This window comes from Anabrus simplex, chromosome X, assembly GCF_040414725.1.
Source record: "Anabrus simplex isolate iqAnaSimp1 chromosome X, ASM4041472v1, whole genome shotgun sequence".
In the NCBI taxonomy this organism is placed as follows: Eukaryota; Metazoa; Arthropoda; class Insecta; order Orthoptera; family Tettigoniidae; genus Anabrus; species Anabrus simplex.
The window spans coordinates 168,719,197-168,738,605 of record NC_090279.1 but is presented as its reverse complement, the minus strand read 5'-3'; the positions used below and the strand labels follow the sequence as shown (position 1 = coordinate 168,738,605).

Here is a 19,409-nt window from a genome sequence, read left to right as displayed (position 1 = left end):
CTTGATGGATTAGCTGCATAGTGAGTTCAACACATACACCAGCTGCTTCTTTCCCTCTACGAGCAAAACATTTTTCAGTTATGTTGTCCATTCCATTCCGAATTACATCAATGAACTTTTCCTTGTCAATACCGGCTATGTTCCACCGTGCTGGCCTGCGCAAGATGTTTCTTTCTTGAGGAGATTCTTGGAGCAGTCGAAAGATGATATATTGATGATCGCTCCCCGTGTAGTTCTCGATCACTTTCCATTCGCAAATCTTAGGCGTAATATCCTCTGATGAGAAGGTTACATCCGGTATTGTTCCCTGACATCCTGGCCGTCGAAATGTTGACACATTTCCAATGTTGTTGACCACCAAACCTGTTCTGGCTACCATCTCCATTATACGACGTCCTCTGGAGTCTGTTTGTGGCATGCCCCATTCCAACGCTTAAGCATTTACGTCACCAGCGACCACTAGTTTGTTTTCCATTCTGCGTATTACATCCTCAAGACCATCAAGTTTCATCTGAAAGTTGGAAACAGATTCATTTGGTGTAAAATAAGAGCTTACAATAGTGATTCCCCCAGTCTGTACCCAAACGAAACCGTCATCGCATCCATGCTGTGTTACTGGGACTTTTCCTGAATCTGGTATCCAAATTGCAGCTGTTCCGAGGTTATCCACAAACCACCCTGGATGGTCTCTCTCTTGATATGGTTCGCTAATAATAACGATGTCTACTTCCATCTCGTAAATCAGCTGTGTCATAAGATCGTTAGCTGTTTGACTCCTGTGCATATTTGCTTGAAGTATTCGCATCATTTACATAATAATAATAATAATAATAATAATAATAATAATAATAATAATAATAATAATAATAATAATTCCTCAAAAATACCAGTAAAGGTATTGCAACATAATTTGAACAAGAATGCATTCTAGCATATAATTGCTGCAAATCTATAATGGAGTCTCTGGTCATAGACGGACATAGGTGACCATAACCACCTTTGAACGAACCAACTGTAAAACCTTCAACCTAATGCTCATCCATACAGTTGAAGAAGCTCCAATTCACACTGTGGTCAATCTCTAGTCAAATGAACACATTTGCATAAATTATCCATCCATACAGTAGGAGAAGTCCAATTTACACTTTGGACGTCTTCTAATCAGTGTAAAAAACAAAAAATTAGTTGTTTCCTTGTTCACAAATTCTGGCTTTTAATTAATGTAAATATTGTAAACTTGTATATATCACCTAAAACACAACTTTTGCAAAAAAAAAAAATTTTTAGCATAAGTCCATTGTATTTTAGTATTAAGTTCCAATGTTAAATAGACTTGACCTTAAGATTAGTATTAGGCTGAAGATGCCCAAAACTAGGGCGAAGCATGTTCCTAACTAGTGTTTATGATTCATGTAGGATTTAATTACTACAAGATATAATTTTATTGAATAGGTGGACACAGTGGACAGAAAGAATTTTACTGCAACAGACACTCGAACCATACTAGCCAATGATGAGAATACTGCTGATTGTAAGTTATGATCTTCATTTCCGTGTTGACGTTTAACTAATAATGTAGAGTTTGAGGGATGTTCCACCATTCAACACATTGCAAAAATATATTAAATTATAAGAAGACCGGTTTTGACTTCCTTGGAGTCATCATCAGTTCTCGGTGAAAATTAAATTAAGGGGAATCTGATAATAATCATCATAACGAAAAACCATGTACCTATAGGTGATTGCATGGAAACACATCATTGAGTTGATAGACATTACCTTGAAATGCAACGTACACTTGGCAAGCAGAACTTGGAGCTTAGAAAGTTCCCAGTTCCGGCTCTAACAGTCTTGTGTTCATAGAACACAGAACACTGGAATTACATATACTTGTTGAAAATATATACAAAACACAATAAGGACACTTATAATGGTGTGAAAACTTGGCTCTCTAAAAGCATTCTTGGATGTGACAGTCCTGTTCCTGTCTGAAAAAAATTGGATGAAATACACACAATGAAGCAAAATGTACAAAGACATAGTTCTAGCCTAAACTGTCGCGCATTCATTTACACGAACACTAGGAACACGTGTATTGTTTGAAAACACACACATATGAATGAAAACACTTTTAACCATATGAAATATTGGCATTACAAGAACGTTTATGGGTTTGACTGTCCTGCTTCCCCTGACTAAACTAGTGAAATATACAGTATATACCAGTACATTGAATGTACAAAGATAAACCACTTGGTATTTAAAAGTTCTGGTTTTTGGTTTTTGATTAAAGTCACTGCTGAGATGAATTTATCACAGTATTTGATGGGTTTATTTGACAGTCTTATGAAAATGTGGTCCCTCTTGAAGTTGTAGACACCCAAGGAAAAGAACGTGGTTACTCTGTGGTGAAACAAAAATATGAGCTTGACAGTGTGTGATTAGAGTGAGTGTGAATCCCTAAGAGTTATTTGCTATATAAAATAGGTACTTACTCATTCACCATAAACTATTCCGTCTTAATGTATCAGCAGCTTTAGTCTGTTTTTGGAGTTCCTACTCCTAGTGTTGTAACCAACATATTCATGTCTCCTTGCATTAGTCATCATACAATGATTTTTGTTCACTCAACATTATAAGATAATTTTGATCTGTTCGCCTTCTTTCTGGCCAAGTATTTTTACCTCCTGTGTTTTTCATGAAAAACAGAATTCAGCCTCAGCTTTTGCGTTTTGTCATACCATTCTTGTTTACTGAAGTCTTGGGTTCGATAATCCGATCCCCAAGCGATGCGCATGTTCAAACTTTTTACGAAGAGGATCCATCTCAGCGTCGGACATGTGTTATTTTTAGAATTAATATGACACAAAATTCTTTCCTTTTTAGACGAACATTTTAAATTTTTTAAAGTAATTTTAGCATGTTTTGTATATGTTATGTCTCAATATCTTGATTTTGTATAATAACTATTCCACAGTGTCAATACTTTTAAGAAATCAACATTTCAAATTTTATAAGTGCTAATTTCCTCAAACCAAAGTTGTTTTAAGATTAAATAAGACTGATGATGCCCAATAAGAGAAGGGCGAAACATGTCCCTTTGAATCTAGTAATTTCTATGTTTATTTAACAACATGACCGTGGAATTAATTGTATTGAAGAGGAGGGGTAATGAAATACTCCTTTTGTAAACTTAGTGAGAAAGTTTTCACCATCAGAATGTTGGCCAGAAGAGTAGGGGAGCTGGACGTATACAATTTCTAATAACTAGATTGCGTGCCAAAAGTCTAGATTCAATTCCAAACCTCTCCGCATTGCAGTGAGGACATAGGACTCTGTTGATGGGGACATTAAGTCTTGAGCAGACCCCTTGGTGCTATTCAACAGGAGTAGGCTATGTGCAGGCACTGGATTTCACTCTTTTCCTTCCTCCTGTCATAGGCTATAATATTATGTCGTTCATTTTATCTCTGAACTCCTCCGATGAGGTTGACGTCAGGAAGGACATCTGGTCGCAAAAACTCGCTATGAAGATTCATCTAACTTCACACCTGACCCCGTAGAGAAAAAGGCAAGGGTTGGACATACATATTCAGTTGAAGATACTGATGATGTTCTGCCACAAGAGCAAATGGTTTCACTTACAGGGGAAACTAATAACAGCAATTACAGAAGAAAAATATATAAAACGATTGTGCTCTATACACTAGCTGTGTCAGAAACTTAAAGCCTTGCCATTGACAAGTATCTTTCTTTTGTAGGTTTGCTCTACAACTAGCTGAAACTGATGTTCTGAAAAATTATGGTGTAGTTCATTACAAACCTCCTATAAAAGCATGCAAGCATTTCCCCCATTTCACTGAGAAATACTGGGAATGTGCCATTCGCCATCTGACTGATCCTGAGAACCATCAGGTAAATATTTGAATTGATACTTTCATGCCTCAGAATAAGAGATGTGGTACTCTTTTGGTTTATGCTGTGTGGAGAAAACACATCATTTCTATGGTTGCTCGTGTTCATTTTTGAGGGAGAGATAACGTCTTTGCTAAATGTAAAGTTCACCTGAAATATGTCTCTTTCACATGCATAAACCCCAAAGAATTTATTTAATATTTTTATTAATTCATTAATTAATTATTTATTTACTCGTGTCTGAAGCATACTTAATCATACAGTTAAAATAAAGTGATAATTAGACTATTTACAAAACTTACAAAAATGGACAAACAAAGGAAAATTGACCAAATTTACTATACATCTAGATGGTGTTTTTCCAAAACTGAGCCAGCCTATGGCATTGTCATCAGCAAGCATTAAATCTTGCTCTGAACATGAAAATTGGCAGAGAGGACATTTACACATGTGGATTACTGTTTGTTCTTCACCGCAGTCGCACTTGCTGTCCTCTGATATGAAGCCCCATAACTTAAGTGAGGACTTAGCCCTGCCGACACCAGTTCTTAATCGGTTAAGGGACCTCCAAACACTCCAGTCTTCATTGTAACCAGCCGGAAGATGTTTACGCGGCTTCATCCATTCTTGCTGCTTAGATTTCCACAAGGAAAGTCTTGCCTTATCTGGTGGTCCTTTCAAGGGCTTTGATGTCTGGAGGAAACTTTTCCTGGACTTCAGCCTAGATTGAGATTGATGATGACCAAACAGCGGGTGAGCTTCAACGTTCTCAACCTTCAGTCGTTCTTGATCAGCAGCGATTTCTCGACGAATACTTGGAGGTGCAATGCCAGCAAGACAGTGTAGCTTCTCAACAGGGGTAGGTTTCAGGCATCCTGTGATTAATCTACAAGCTTCATTCAGGGCAGGGTCCACAGTCTTGGCGTGGGATGATCTATACCACACAGGGGATGCGTATTCTGCAGCAGAGTAACACAGAGCCAATGCAGTGGTTCTAAGAACTTGTGCCTTTGCACCCCAGTTTGTAACCCTCAGCTTCCTCAGGATGTTGTATCTGGCACTGACTTTATGTTTGATGTTGGAACAGTGTTTTCTGAAAGTGAGAGAGCGGTCCAGCGTTACCCCTAGGTACTTTGGTATGAAAGAATGTTCCAAGAGGGTTCCATTCCAGGAGACATGTAATTTCCTTGATGCCTCTCTGTTTTTGAGGTGGAAAGCACAAAGCAGAGATTTTGACGGATTCGGCTTTAGGTGGTTAGCCTTGTAATATGTGCCTAACTCCTTCAGAACGCCGTCAAGAGTGAGTTCTACCTCTTCAAAAGTTGCACACTGGGAGGCTAGTGCAAGGTCGTCTGCATATATGAAACTTCTTGTTTTGTTAGGGAGTGGTTGGTCATTGGTATAAATATTAAATAGCAATGGAGCCAGTACGCTTCCTTAGGACAATCCATTTTTCTGTGATCTCCATCTGCTTCTTTGTTCTTGAAAGTCAACAAAAAACCTGCAGTTCTACAACAAGGTTGACATCAGTCTGGTAAGTTTTGAATCTTTCGTGAGTGTAAAGATCTTCTGAAGCAGTATACGGTGGTTCACTGTATCATATGCAGCACTGGGGTCAATGAAAGCTACCCCCGTAATTTGTCGATTTTCAAAACCATCCTCAGTGTACTGCATGAGGTTGAGAACTTATGCAACAACATTAATTAAAACATACTTAGGCTACAGCACAAAATTTATACATGTAGGAAGATTTACATTAGGATGATTGACTGAAATGCCCCATCGGTACCCTCTAACCTACTACAATATTAATAAGCTAAATACCTAACTTTCTTGGTATATCATAATTGAATATGTCAGCCGGACTGTAGGTAATCATATAAAAACATCTACCAAAAAGAAAAACTAAAAAGAGACGAGAAATACAGTCACGAGTTCGTAACAAAACTAAGAAGTCCATGAACATATGTTTACCTTCCTAAATCATCCTGAAGAGGCTCAATTCCTTCCATAACATACAACGTATCCCTTCCAATCCCAACCCTGTAAATAACTGCTGCCGCTCTGGCCACCATCAGTGATGATAAACCTTTCCAGAACATCATCTGCTACGCCCTCCAGCTGCCACATCTGGTCTTCTTTTGTGATGTGTTGAATGAAATCTTTCCAGTTAATCTGCAGTTGTTAATTTGCCTGTGTTTCCAAGTTCTGTCCGCTTGTTATGGACTGAACTGGCCACTACACTACACAACTCTGCAGTTGGTTTCTCTACCTCTTTTTACTGCTAAACCTGCATCCTACTCACTTTTTTTTTTTTTTTTACTGAGCACAGTCCTCTATGATACTTCTGAGCAGTTTTCCTTTTATGTGCTTAACAACATGTGATGGTCCTACCTCTTGCTCCCTCCATTTCTTTCACATTGATTATGACTCACTGTCTGCCAATGCAGGATGCAACACTTTACCTTTATGCTGTACAGCTTGGGGTCCCCCAGTGGGTGGGGGCGGTAGAATAACACCCACACTATCCCCTTCCTGTCGTAAGAGGCAACTAAAAGGGTCCCAGGGGCTCTGAACTTTGGAGCGTGGGTTGGCGACCACAGGGCCCTTAGTTGAGTCCTGGCATTGCTTCCACTTACTTGTGCCAGGCTCCTCACATTCATCTATCCTATCCGACTTCCCTTGGTCAACTCTTGTTCTTTTCCGACCCCGACGCTATTAGGTTTGCGAGGGCTAGGGAGTTTTTCATATTCACACCCTCCATGGCCCTTGTCTTCCTTTGGACAATATCTTCATTTTTCGAAGTGTCAGATCCCTTCCATTCTTTCCCTCTGATTAGTGTTATATAGAGGATGGTTGCCTAGTTGTACTTCCTCTTAAAACAATAATCACCACTACAGCTTGAGGTTTCCCAGCACTGTGAAGAGACTTTCCATATTACACCATGCCTTGTGCTTTCGTTTCTACTTAGTTAATCAGTTACCGGGCTGAGTGGCTTAGACAATTGAGGCGCTGGCCTTCTGACCCCAAATTGGCAGGTTCAGTCCTGGCTCAGTCCGGTGTTATTTGAAGGTGCTCAAAAACGTCAGCCTCATGTCGATAGATTTACTGGCATGTAAAAGAACTCCTGCGAGGCTAAATCCTGGCACCTCAGCGTCTCCAAAAACCATAACAAAGTAGTGGGACATAAAACAAATATTATTATTATTATTATTATTATTATTATTATTATTATTATTATTATTATTATTATTATTATTATTATTATTATTATTATTATTATTATTATTATTATTATTATTATTATTATTATTATTAAATGAGATTGTGAAGTGTGTTTGCCTCAAGATGTTCTCTGGCTGTTATTTTATGGCATTGAGCTAACCTTGAGTTACACTTCTAAATATTATTTAGAAAGGTGAAGTTGAGAGTTGAAGGTTGATTTTATGAAATTGTGAAGAAGAGAAGAACTAATGAGTGCTAGATGATTAACGGCTAAAGAAATCAGGAGAGTTAAAAGAAATTATCACAAAGAAACATTAAAATCTATTGATGAAGCTTTCAATAGAAATAAAACAAGAGACTATTATGGGACATTTAAACAATACCAAAATATTAAACTCCCCGAACTCTTCTGATGAAAGATAAGAACAGAAAGGTGGTCCATAATGATTATGACAATGCAATAATTTTGGCTGAATACTTCAAAACATTACTTAATAGTGATGGAACCTGAAAAATGTTTTGAATTTGATCTATTTCCCAGAAATAAAACACTTTTGGAGAAGGTCATACCATCAGTTTACAATGAAGTAAGTGCAGCTGTTGATTCACTGAAAAATTTTAAAGCAGCAGGAGAAAATTAACTAGTAGCGGAACTCTGGAAGAATGCAAATATACAGATTATTCAGAATCTACATAAACATCTCATTGACTTTTGCAATACAGAAAAATTGCCTGAAGAATGGAATGTTGCAATTATACACCCAATCCATAAAAAAGGTGATATATCAGATCATAGTAACTATCGGGGAATTTCTTTGCTAGATATCACCTATAAAATTTTCTCTAAGATCCTGCATTCCAGAATCCATGACCAGCTTGATAGTGTATTAGGTGAATATCAGGGTTGTTTTCGTCCAGGACGAAGTTGTCCAGATCAAATTATCAGTCTCAAATGGATCATAAAACATCAACGCATGAGGAGCGAAAATTTAGTGATCACTTTTGTGGATTTTCAAAATGCTTATGATACTATCCATCATGAATCTATTATTGACATGATGAGAAAAGGGAGGATTGCATTTTTTGGACACATAATACTATTTGCCACATTTTAGACTCCTAAAAGGGTTTTTGATTTCTTTTGGAATGGTAAAACAAAAAACACTTGGTTTAAAGAAATAAAAATGGATTTGGATGAATTGAAAATTACTACAGAGAAAATTGAAAATAGAGAAGAGAAGAAGATTCTAAACAACAAATATACAAAACTATCACTTAAAACATCAAAACATAAGCAGTATGTTGCATCAGCAGAAGAACGGGCTGCAAGATCATCTAGAATGAAGAAGTTTTGGGAAAAGAAGAAATTAACAAGTTTTAAAAAATGAACTTATTTTTTTATGTAAGCCAACGGCCATAGCCTTGTTGAAACACCGGATCCCGTAAGATCTTTCTCCGAAGTTAAGCAACATTGGGCGTGGTCAAGAGGTGGATAGGTTGCCACGCGCTGTTGGTGGGGGTAAGGGAATGGAGAAGCGGAAAGGAACTAGTCACCCTACCGTACGTAAACTCCAGCTCAGGCACACCTCTGTGGAGGTTCGGACCTGCCTTCGGGCAGAATACACCCTTACCTTACCTTTTGATGTACTTATATTTTGAAGATTTTATTGTATAAGGTTGAATTTTTTGTGCTCCAATGTTGGCATAAACAGTGTAAATAAATAAATTATTACTATTAGTTTATCAGTCCTTTATAAACAAGGTTGTGGATTCGGATTCCACTGGTGTCCGGCTGGCCATTTTTGTTCTGTTTGTACTACATGTACATAACATGACCTAATAGATTGAAGGTCGTTTTCTATTACAATGCAGTCTCTTCAACATGTAGTAATTGTACGTAACACGACGTAATAGGTTAGAAATCGATTTTGATTACATATATCTTATTATATATTCTTCCAAATTCTCTAAAAGTAATACAGTCAAAATTAATGCAACGTACTATTTTTTTTTGTTAGCGCTCTCATACACTCGATAGAGTGTGACTGTTGCTCATACAGTGAACTACCATGTCTTTGGCCACTTGCAAAGATAAGATGCTCCTCCTACTTGTTCACATCAGGATTAAACTCCCTTGAAAAAGAGCATAGACAGACAATTTCTAATAACATAAAAATTTATTATATTAAATGGGGGTGAGCACCTGCTCAGATACAACAAATCAAAAATTTACTAATACAAGAGAAAGAGAGGAATGAACCTAACTTAGCTGGAAAGTATACAGTGAGTGGCCAAAAGTCATGGGAAGGGGTGTCCCATTAGAAAATGTGCCATGTATGACCCCGAGCGTGGTGGCTAGCTGTGCTGTCTGTCACAGACACCAGTGTCATGAAGATGGCAACACGTCACGAGTTAACCGACTTTGAACATGGGATGATCATTGGCGCACGGCGTGTGGGTCAAGGCATTGCGGAGATTACACACAAATTCAGGTTTCTGAGGTCAACAGTGTCGAGGGTGGATCTTCAGTATCGCAGAGAGAATGTTACCACCCGCATAAACTGCCTCACGGGAAGACCAGCGGTGTTTAATGAACGGGCATCACATCACCTCTGCAGAACCACACCGGGCGCTCGACGGGCTACTGTGTGATATACTAACAATTTGTTGGTTGTTTTGATCCACCTTTTCAATACAAATTACAGTTTGTGTTGCTAAGTTGTAATGTTACAACACTAATTTACCGGGACATGTTTCGCTTTTATTCACAAGCATCATCAGCCTATACAATTGCCTCAAGGTTTGTCATATTTGGATTGTTGTTACAAATTTCATTACATTGAATGTAAATCTAATTTCAGTGATAACAATATTTAAAACATAAGAATAATATACACATTAAAAATTATGACAATATGATTTGCAATGTTAAAATGGAGTAACTCTTAATTCTAAAACACATTGACGTCCAAAACACAGTTTTTACAATTTGAAAATTTGGCTAAAAATTGTTTGCAATGTTAAAATAAAATTGATTCAACTATAATTTGGCATTAAAATTTGAGTCATAAATATAAATATTGGATGTTAATATATAGGAGCCATAGTTTCTGAAGTGCGTTGGTTTCTAGAATACAGTAACATTTCAGTATTGAGAATTTTAGTTAAGAATTGTGCTCTCTAAATAATGTTATTTACAAAGACTGTAATTTTGCATCATGCGTGATTAGAGTCATGATGATAATCTAGAATTGAAGTCTTGGGTTCATTGGAAAATGTCTTCTAGATTTGATGAGGCTTGCTGCTGCAGTTTGGCAATTTGATCAGAGGAAGTATTGACATATTTAATTCTTGTTTGTAGCGACCAGACTCTCCGTTGGAAGTTGATTGTTTTGATGTAAGTTATGGTTAAAAGGGGCTTCAATCCAAATTTTGAGTATCTGATTATGTTTCTTTCGATTTATAGAATGCAAGAAGCATCTGGAACAAATGAAAATGAACTTAAGTAATATTGTGTGTGTGTTGTGCTTGTAATGTGAGTGTTGATGTTGCATTATCACTTACCCCTTTGTCTGCTGCTACAGAATCTTGTGGACCTTATTGCGTTACTGTGACTATTGACTGTTGTGGTTCTACTCCTTGTGTTGTACGTATGAAAGAGCTGTTGTGAAGGGCGGGTAGGGGGTTGAGGGGAAGAGATGTTGGGCGGGGCATTTGCTATTGACGTGCTATGTGGTAGGGAATTCTTATCTGTTGTCGAGGTGGGGGTAGAGGACGATCCTGCAGGCGGGGCGTTAAGCTTTGGCGTGTTATGTGGAGGGGGACTTTTTTGCATTGCCGAAATGGTTTCAGTTGTGAGTGTATTTAGATTGAATATTTTAAAGAATTTGCTTTTATCTGATTTGAGATTTCGTAATAATGTTGGCAACTTCTCTATTAACGGACTTTTTATTTCGACCGCGTCATTCAAGTTTTTTCCTTTATTAAAGTGTTGATCCAAATAAATATATATGTTTTCGAACTCTGTCATTAGCTTCCCCTTTTCGATTCTTTTGATTATTGTAAGGTCTTTGTCTATTGAGGTGTAATGATGGCCGGTTTCTTTCATATGATTACTCATTGTGGAGTATTTATTGTGTTTTAAGGTGTTAAAGTGTTCCATGTATCTGGTTAGGAAACTGCATCCAGTTTGGCCAACATATGAAGATTTACACTGTGCGCATGTTAGTCTGTATATTCCGGAGCCTTGAAATTTGTTATTGTAGGCATTTAGTGTGTTATGGTTAAAAAATAAGTTTTTGTTAGTGTTATATGTTTTAAAGGCTATTTGCATATCCCGTTTTTTGAGTGGGTTTGCTATTTGGTGAATCTTTGAACTGGTGTAAGTGATGGTTGCGTATTTGGATTTTTAAGTCTTTTCCAGTGCGAGGTTTGTGGCTTTTTTGAGCTTTACTTTGTTGATGATTCGATTTACTATGTCTGCTTTATATCCATTGGCTAGTGCTAGTTCTTTTATAAAATTTCATTTGTTCCAGATGCTTCTTCCATTCTATAAATCGAAAGAAACATAATCAGATACTCAAAATTTGGATTGAAGCCCCTTTTAACCATAACTTACATCAAAACAATCAACTTCCAACGGGGAGTCTGGTTGCTACAAACAAGAATTAAATATGTCAATACTTCCTCTGATCAAATTGCCAAACTGCAGCAGCAAGCCTCATCAAATCTAGAAGACATTTTCCAATGAACCCAAGACTTCAGTTCTAGATTATCATCATGATTCTAATCACGCATGATGTAAAATTACAGTCTTTTTAAATAACATTATTTAGAGAGCACAATTCTTAACTAAAATTCTCAATACTGAAATGTTACTGTATTCTAGAAACCAACGCACTTCAGAAACTATGGCTCCTATATATTAAAATCCAATATTTATATTTATGACTCAAATTTTAATGCCAAATTATAGTTGAATCAATTTTATTTTAACATTGCAAACAATTTTTAGCCAAATTTTCAAATTGTAAAAACTGTGTGTTTGACGTCAATGTGTTTTAGAATTAAGAGTTACTCCATTTTAACATTGCAAATCATATTGTCATAATTTTTAATGTGTATATTATTCTTATGTTTTAAATATTGTTATCACTGAAATTAGATTTACATTCAATGTAATGAAATTTGTAACAACAATCCAAATATGACAAACCTTGAGGCAATTGTATAGGCTGATGATGCTTGTGAATAAAAGCGAAACATGTCCCGGTAAATTAGTGTTGTAACATTACAACTTAGCAACACAAACTGTAATTTGTATTGAAAAGGTGGATCAAAACAACCAACAAATTGTTAGTATATCATAGCATAGTTCAATATGGGTCTAATAATGAGATTAGTTACATGTAAAGGGCTACTGTGTGTCAGATCACCACCCACTTGAATGTTGGGAGTCAGGAACCCATTTCTACCGGACAGTAAAGAGGCAACTGTACCGCATAGGCTTCACCAGACGACGACCAACTCGTGTCCCCTTGCTGACACCTCGACACAGAGCTCAACGATGTGCATGGGCCCACGAACATCGGCAGTGGACCGTGGAACAGTGGCACCAGTGAATCCCGGTTCCAGTTGTATCAAGCTGATGGGCGCGTGAGGGTGTGCCATATGCTCCATGAAACTATGGATTCTGTGTGTCAACAAGGTTGTGTCCAGGTGGGAGGTGGCCCAGTTCTAGTCTGGGTGGCATTCTCATGGTCGCAATTAGGCCCCATTGTCCGGCTGCAGGGAGCGCTGACAAATGCACATTATGTGGACATTCTTTCAGACCATCTGCATCCCTTTCTGGCCCTAGAGTATCCTGATGGAGATGCCATATTTCAACAGGACAATGTGCCATGTCACTGCTCCGTGGTGGCACGCAGGTGGTTGGAGGAGCATTCCAGTGAAGTTACAACCAGGGATTGGCCCTCCAGATTCCCCGATCTTAATCCAGTCGAGCACTTATGGGATTCTGACAATGCTGGTGTACGCTCGACGAACTCCGCTCCAACTACACAAGACAAATTGTGGATAGCAGTGTAAGTTGCGTGGGTTAAGATCACTCCAGAATGATTCCAACACCTTGTAGTGTCGATGCCTCGCTGTATTGCTGCCATTATGAGGGCTCATGGAGAGCAAGTCGTTATTAACATCACATTCCGTGTCTTCCCATGACTTTAGGCCACTCAGTATATATCATGAAGTGATGAAGGAAATAAAAATAGCTGACCTCATGGCCAGGGATACCAGTTACCTTTTGGAGTTTAATTTATCACAAATATTGTCATGAGTTTATATAAATCCACAAAATTTTCCCAAAGGAACAAGTGGGGAAAAATTAATGCCAGAAGGGCAAGCAAAATATAAAGCACCAAAAGGGAAAATAAATAACCCAGAACCCCCTGTGGGTGGAATACACAAAGTAATAATATACCCACGATATTCCCTACCTGTTGTAAGAGGCAACTAAAAGGGACGACCAAGGGATGATTGTATTAGAATCATGAAATTACGTGTGATTAGTACCGTCACACGGGGAACACCGTGGGTGACCTTTACTTGTAAGTAGTACCACTATATTAGGTACACAATAGGTTTGTGATTAGTAGCAACAGAAGGTGAGTCGTATGGGTTTTCCAGTACCCATGATTAGTACCATTGTGAGATACACCACAGGTCTGGGCTTTGCCTGTGATTAGTACCACTATATCAGCGACACCGTGGGTCTGCATTGCCTATGATTAGTACCCACTATATGAGGAACACCATGGGAATACTGGCGCTCGTGATTAATATGCCTAGGTGAGGAACACCATGGGTTTGCGTTGCCTATGAGTGGCACTATTATGTGGGAAACACCATACGTCTGTGTTACCAGTGCGAATTACAATACTTGTGAGTAGTACCATAACGTGTGGAACACCGTGAGTCTATGCTACTTTGATTAGTACACAAGAACCTCGTTTATCTGGATTAAGTGGGACCTAACTGATCCAGCTTATAAAAAATCTGGATAATCCAGAAAACTAAAAAAATAAAAAACAAATACAGTACTTGTTATATAATATATTAACATAAGTTGTACAGTAATACCTTTCATCCCAGGCAAGTTGCCCGTGCGGTTAGGGGCGCGCACCTGTGAACTTGCATCCGAAAGATAGTGAGTTCGAACCCCACTGTCAGCAGCCCTGAAGATGATTTTCTGTGGTTTCCCATTTTCACACCAGGCAAATGCTGGGGCTGTACCTTAATTAAGGCCACAGATGCTTCCTTCCCACTCCTAGACCTTTCCTATCCCAACGTCACCATAAGACCTATCTGTGTCGGTGCGATGTAAAAGAAAATAGCTAATAAATGCCTTTCTTCAATTGTACAATAAATATAAGAACACTTTGCTTACATTTATAAGTCTGTTTTATGCACTGTAATAATGTGTGAGCCTTTTCCATTTTACATTTGTATAGCGTTTGCGTACAGCATGATAATGAAGACATTTTACTAACAACAGTTCTGCTGGTGTGGTTTCAGTCTGGGACTCTAAATAGGCCATCAATTTGTCCAGTTGCATTTTTGCATCTCCTTGAGTCATCATTTCTTCTGATGGAGCGCCGGTTTCATCTTCCAATTCACCACCACTCTCGTCATTACCTGCTGAGGAACAAGAGACAATAATTTATTCATCTGTCATTATGCCATAGCCTGAATTATGTCATTTTTCAACCAGCCATTTTCGTCATTCACATCTGTGTCCAAGTATCTGGGAATGCATGCAAATGTATCAAGGAACTCGGAAGAGTCCACGGTTTCCCATTCTCAGTTCCAGGCAAATGCCGGGACACTACCTTTGATAGAAGGCATAAGAGTTACATTTACAAGAAAATACTTTCTCCCATCAAAAGATTGTAGTTTCAGAACAAGCAACATAAGTGAAAATTACATGCAAATGCCTGAAAAGGAGGTGGCTAATCTCCAAGAGAAAAAACTTTACATTTCAGCTGCAAGAATTACAATGGGAGAATAGATAGCCTAACACAATCTGAGATCCAACACCTCTCCAACAAAATTGCATATTGCACAAACAGTAGCATACATGTTTACTGTAAAAAAAAAAAAAGAAAAGGAAGAGCTCCTTAGAACAGGTGCAGTTAAAACATATCAAAGGAGGAGAATCTTTTCTGAGACTCACTTAAAAGAACATGAGATGTTGCATAGAAGGGGAATCGCCTTGCTAATCACCAATCAGGTTTCCTCTAGTGAGTTACGTTAAATGTCTGTGACAATGTTGAAAGTTCCAGAACCTGCTAACGTGTTGTCACAGGAGAGGAAATATCCACAGAGCCTGTGATGTATTGACTTCTTCCTTAACATGATTCACATCTAAAAACTCAAGCGGTCTTTACTCATATGGGTACAGGAGTCCTTGCAATTGATGCCCTCAAGCATATGCATGAAATTTATAATTTAACAAATGGCACAGAGATAGTTAAGAATAGTAAAGTAAAATAACATGGATTGGAATATGGTAACAGGCAGAGTGTGGTAGGATAGTGAAAAATAGAGGGGAAATATACCGTATTTCTCCGGATCCAAGATAAAAAAAATTAAATTGGCTTAAAAAGTGCTTTGTAAAATCCTAAGAATGCCCTTCTTGTACAGTACACATTTTTAGACTAGCTTTGTTTCACACCAACGCTCAACATTGGTTTTAGTTATGCTGTCATTTTGTGTGGCTGCACAATTAACCTACATTTCTGAGTGTTCAATAACCATTAACTTAAAATTGGCATCATAATATCAACGAGAACCCATTGACAGTTTGCTGGCAATACCTGTTCCACATATCTTTACAATATGATGATCCTTCTTGAAAATATTCCTGCTGTCTGTAAAACTTAATTTTACGAAGCGTCAAGTACAGTAGACGCGTTAGGATAACTCTGCCACTGAGTAGCCATGACCTTTCTAAGAATTCAAAGGCTCATATGTTTTGATGCCATTCTGCATATTTGAGAAACATACTTGTAGATGTTAATAGAACGTTGGGGCCGATGACCTTCGATGTTAGGCCCCTCAAAACAACAAGCATCATCATCAAGCAATAGAACGTCATTCTCACTTCACTATTTCCTGAGATCCAGTGATGTTACACAGAGGCACTGTTCAACCGATTGCCGTGGCTAGTGATGTATAATAAAATGGCGGACGTTGATTGTCAACAAGATTTGTGTGTGCGTGCGGGCGGGAGGGTGAAAAGAAGCAGCGTATTTACAGTGGTAATTGCCAGTGGTGTTTATTAGTGTTAGGTTGCGAACGCAAGATGACCCTTGATTTTTCACATGAGATTTTGAGAAGAAAACGTCATCTTGGATCTGGAGAAATACAGTATAATCTCTGATCTGGTTGCATCTGAATAAATAATGATGATGGTGATGATGATGATATTGACAGTGAATAATTTCTATGAATTTTTCTCTCTTAACAGGTTGGAACGTGTTCCATGGGACTTGTGGTGGATGAAAGACTTCGAGTTAATGGTATTCATGGCCTAAGAGTGGTTGATGCCTCTGTTATGCCCTCTGTACCTTCAGGAAATATTAATGCTCCTACCATCATGGTAGCTGAGAAAGCAGCAGCAATGATTATTGCAGATAATTATGGAGATGAACATGACGAGGAGGAAGGAAACAAGTCCGCAGACAAGCTGTAGTATACCTGTTATGAAGACATCAGTGATGTGTAAAACAATGTACAATTATAAACACTACTGGAGAAATATCTAAGAATGTATAGATATATTCTTGTTAAAAATAATAATTAATAGTATAGCAAGAACTGAATGAAGGGTTTCTTTCTAGAACAAAAGTAATTAAAAAGAAAATAACTTTTCAGAATATGAACTCAGTGTTCTCCCCAGAAATTTTCGTCAGCTGGGTGGCAGTAATGAGTAGCTGGGCAGCATTATTTTGTAAAAAATATGATAACATTTCAATTTATTCCCCTCAGGGCTATAACAGTAATATCAGACAGGTAAACATTAACTGCAAAATTGTACTATTTTAGTGCTATTATCACGAACGAGACATAAGAGTATTTTGAACTTATAGTGTTCTACTGCTCATTCATAATCATGTAACGCCGAAGATTACCACTTGGTTGCAGTGGAGTGACATAGGGGTTTGTGACGTCAAAAGTAATCGAGTGCTTGCATGCGATTGTACGCTTATCCAGATACCGCTCATGCACGACAGTATGCAATAGTCAAGCTAAACATTTTAACTCCTATGTAATTGATGCAGTTATTCCGACAATAATGAAGATTTACCACTTAAATAAACAGTTTTACCATGATGAATATAAGAACAAGTGTGAGGACTCCTCGAGTTCAAGAGCACCCTGCCAGGCAGCGCTAGAGTGGACAAGCTCCACAGTACCGATCAGCTAGTCCTAGGAATGATGCAAGAGGAAACGTATTACTCCATAACTGGTAAGTATATAGGCATACACTGTCTTTTAAAAACAATGAGAGATTACAATTTAAAATACGACAGCAGGGTAGAATGGTAAAAATCATATATGGAAATAAGAGCTATGGCCTTCATCACATGTTGCGGAAAGCACTGGTTACTGGAATGTACATATGAAGATAAATAGCACATAACTCCCAGCATATTAAAACAAACACCCATGAACTATTTAAAGGTAATAATCTATTTACCAACCCAATTTGTTGGTTACTGGACTTTCGAAAACTTGCATGAAGATTTGGCGGATGTTCGAGATTGTGAATCCTGCCAGATTTCTTTCATTCTGAAGAAAAATCGGCACTTCAGATAATGATAAATAAGTCTGTGGATTATATCCATAACATGTTGAAGGCAACAGCCAGCTCCTGAAGGATCAACTGAAATTGTTTCTATGGAATCGATACAATAAAAAAATATTTCACTCCAGATCGGTTTTGAGTTCAGTTTTCCATTGATTACTGTCTCAGTCTGGAAAAGAGTGTCATTTACACTTTTCAAAGAACGTTTGAAAACACTTCATTGTTGCTTGAACCATGGTCTTTTATTTCAGTGAGAACTGTAAATTTATTTTGATTATTCTCTCGTAGAAACTGGGCACAGGGTGAACGGTTAATAAATTTAGAAGAGTGATTAACAGCGTACCCAGCCAAATGGTACACTAAACACTTCTCAATCAAAGAGTTTCAAACTACACTATTGAATTCAGGTATAGAGCTTTCCCAGTCTTCAATATTTACTGCATCATGAACCACAATCTTTTCCCTATTGGAAGTTTCCACTGCCTGTTTCACTGTCTTGTTATGCATTTCCACATTCCGAGCTTCCAACATTTAAAGCCTGCTTTATAGGAACATAGACACTTTGAATATCGCCTATCATCAACTACTCTACCATAGCCTGACTTACAGCCAGGCAGAAATGCTGAACTATTAAATTAATCAAGCCACATAAGATACATGCTTGAAGTACGCAACACACAATGAACTGAGTTTAGGAACTGAAGGTAAAGAAAATTCAACTAATTCACTGAAATATCTTGCACAGTAACGTCTCCCGCACTTTTCTATACCCAGCTTGCCGGAACTACTGGAGCACACGTTGGATATAATTGCTTGCAGTGCTTGCAGTGGTGGGACCACAAACTACCATGCTATAATGGCTGAGTCCTCACACTTGGTCTTATATTCATTATGGTTTTACAGTATTTACATTTTACATTAGGAACACTCAATGACTGAAATATGTATTAATATTATGTAACTAGCACATACCTAGGTTATGTTAACCGGGTGGTCTGTAAAAACGACAGGGCAGTGCGCCTATTAAAAAGGTCTTAGGGAGAACACTGGAACATGAAATGTATTTATTTCCCTGATATACAATTAGTATCAGACTATAATTTAGGTTTATGTTTAGTTTAACTGTCTTGTAACAATACTTATTTTGATACCACTTTGATGTCACACTAATACATCAAAACCAGTCTAGAAAAAACAAGAATAAGTGCAGAGAGGATTCGTCACTCTGACCCCTTGACCTCAGGCATTCAGGTTGAGCAGCGATCGCTTGGTAGGCTAAACGTAAACTGGTGTCCTCATCCCGAGGTGGTGCAGTTCTTTTCAGGCACACTCACAATGGAGGTGAGCTGCATGTACCATTTTAACCACATACCAGCCCTCCTGCCATTCTTAAATTTCTGGC

At 38.0% G+C, this 19,409-nt stretch overlaps 1 protein-coding gene across 3 annotated transcripts in view; it reads left to right on the top strand.

The window, feature by feature from the left end:
• The window catches only part of LOC136886412 (glucose dehydrogenase [FAD, quinone]), a 160,554-nt gene extending 141,541 nt beyond the window's left edge, over window positions 1-19,013 (top strand). For all 3 annotated transcript variants that reach the window (XM_068230452.1, XM_067159184.2, XM_068230451.1), the window contains 2 exons: window positions 3,762-3,915; window positions 16,667-19,013. In XM_068230452.1, coding sequence (XP_068086553.1) covers window positions 3,762-3,915; window positions 16,667-16,891 — 379 coding nt within the window. In that variant the 3' untranslated portion in view covers window positions 16,892-19,013. The remainder of the gene's footprint in view (window positions 1-3,761; window positions 3,916-16,666) is intronic.
• Window positions 19,014-19,409: the final 396 nt, after the last annotated feature.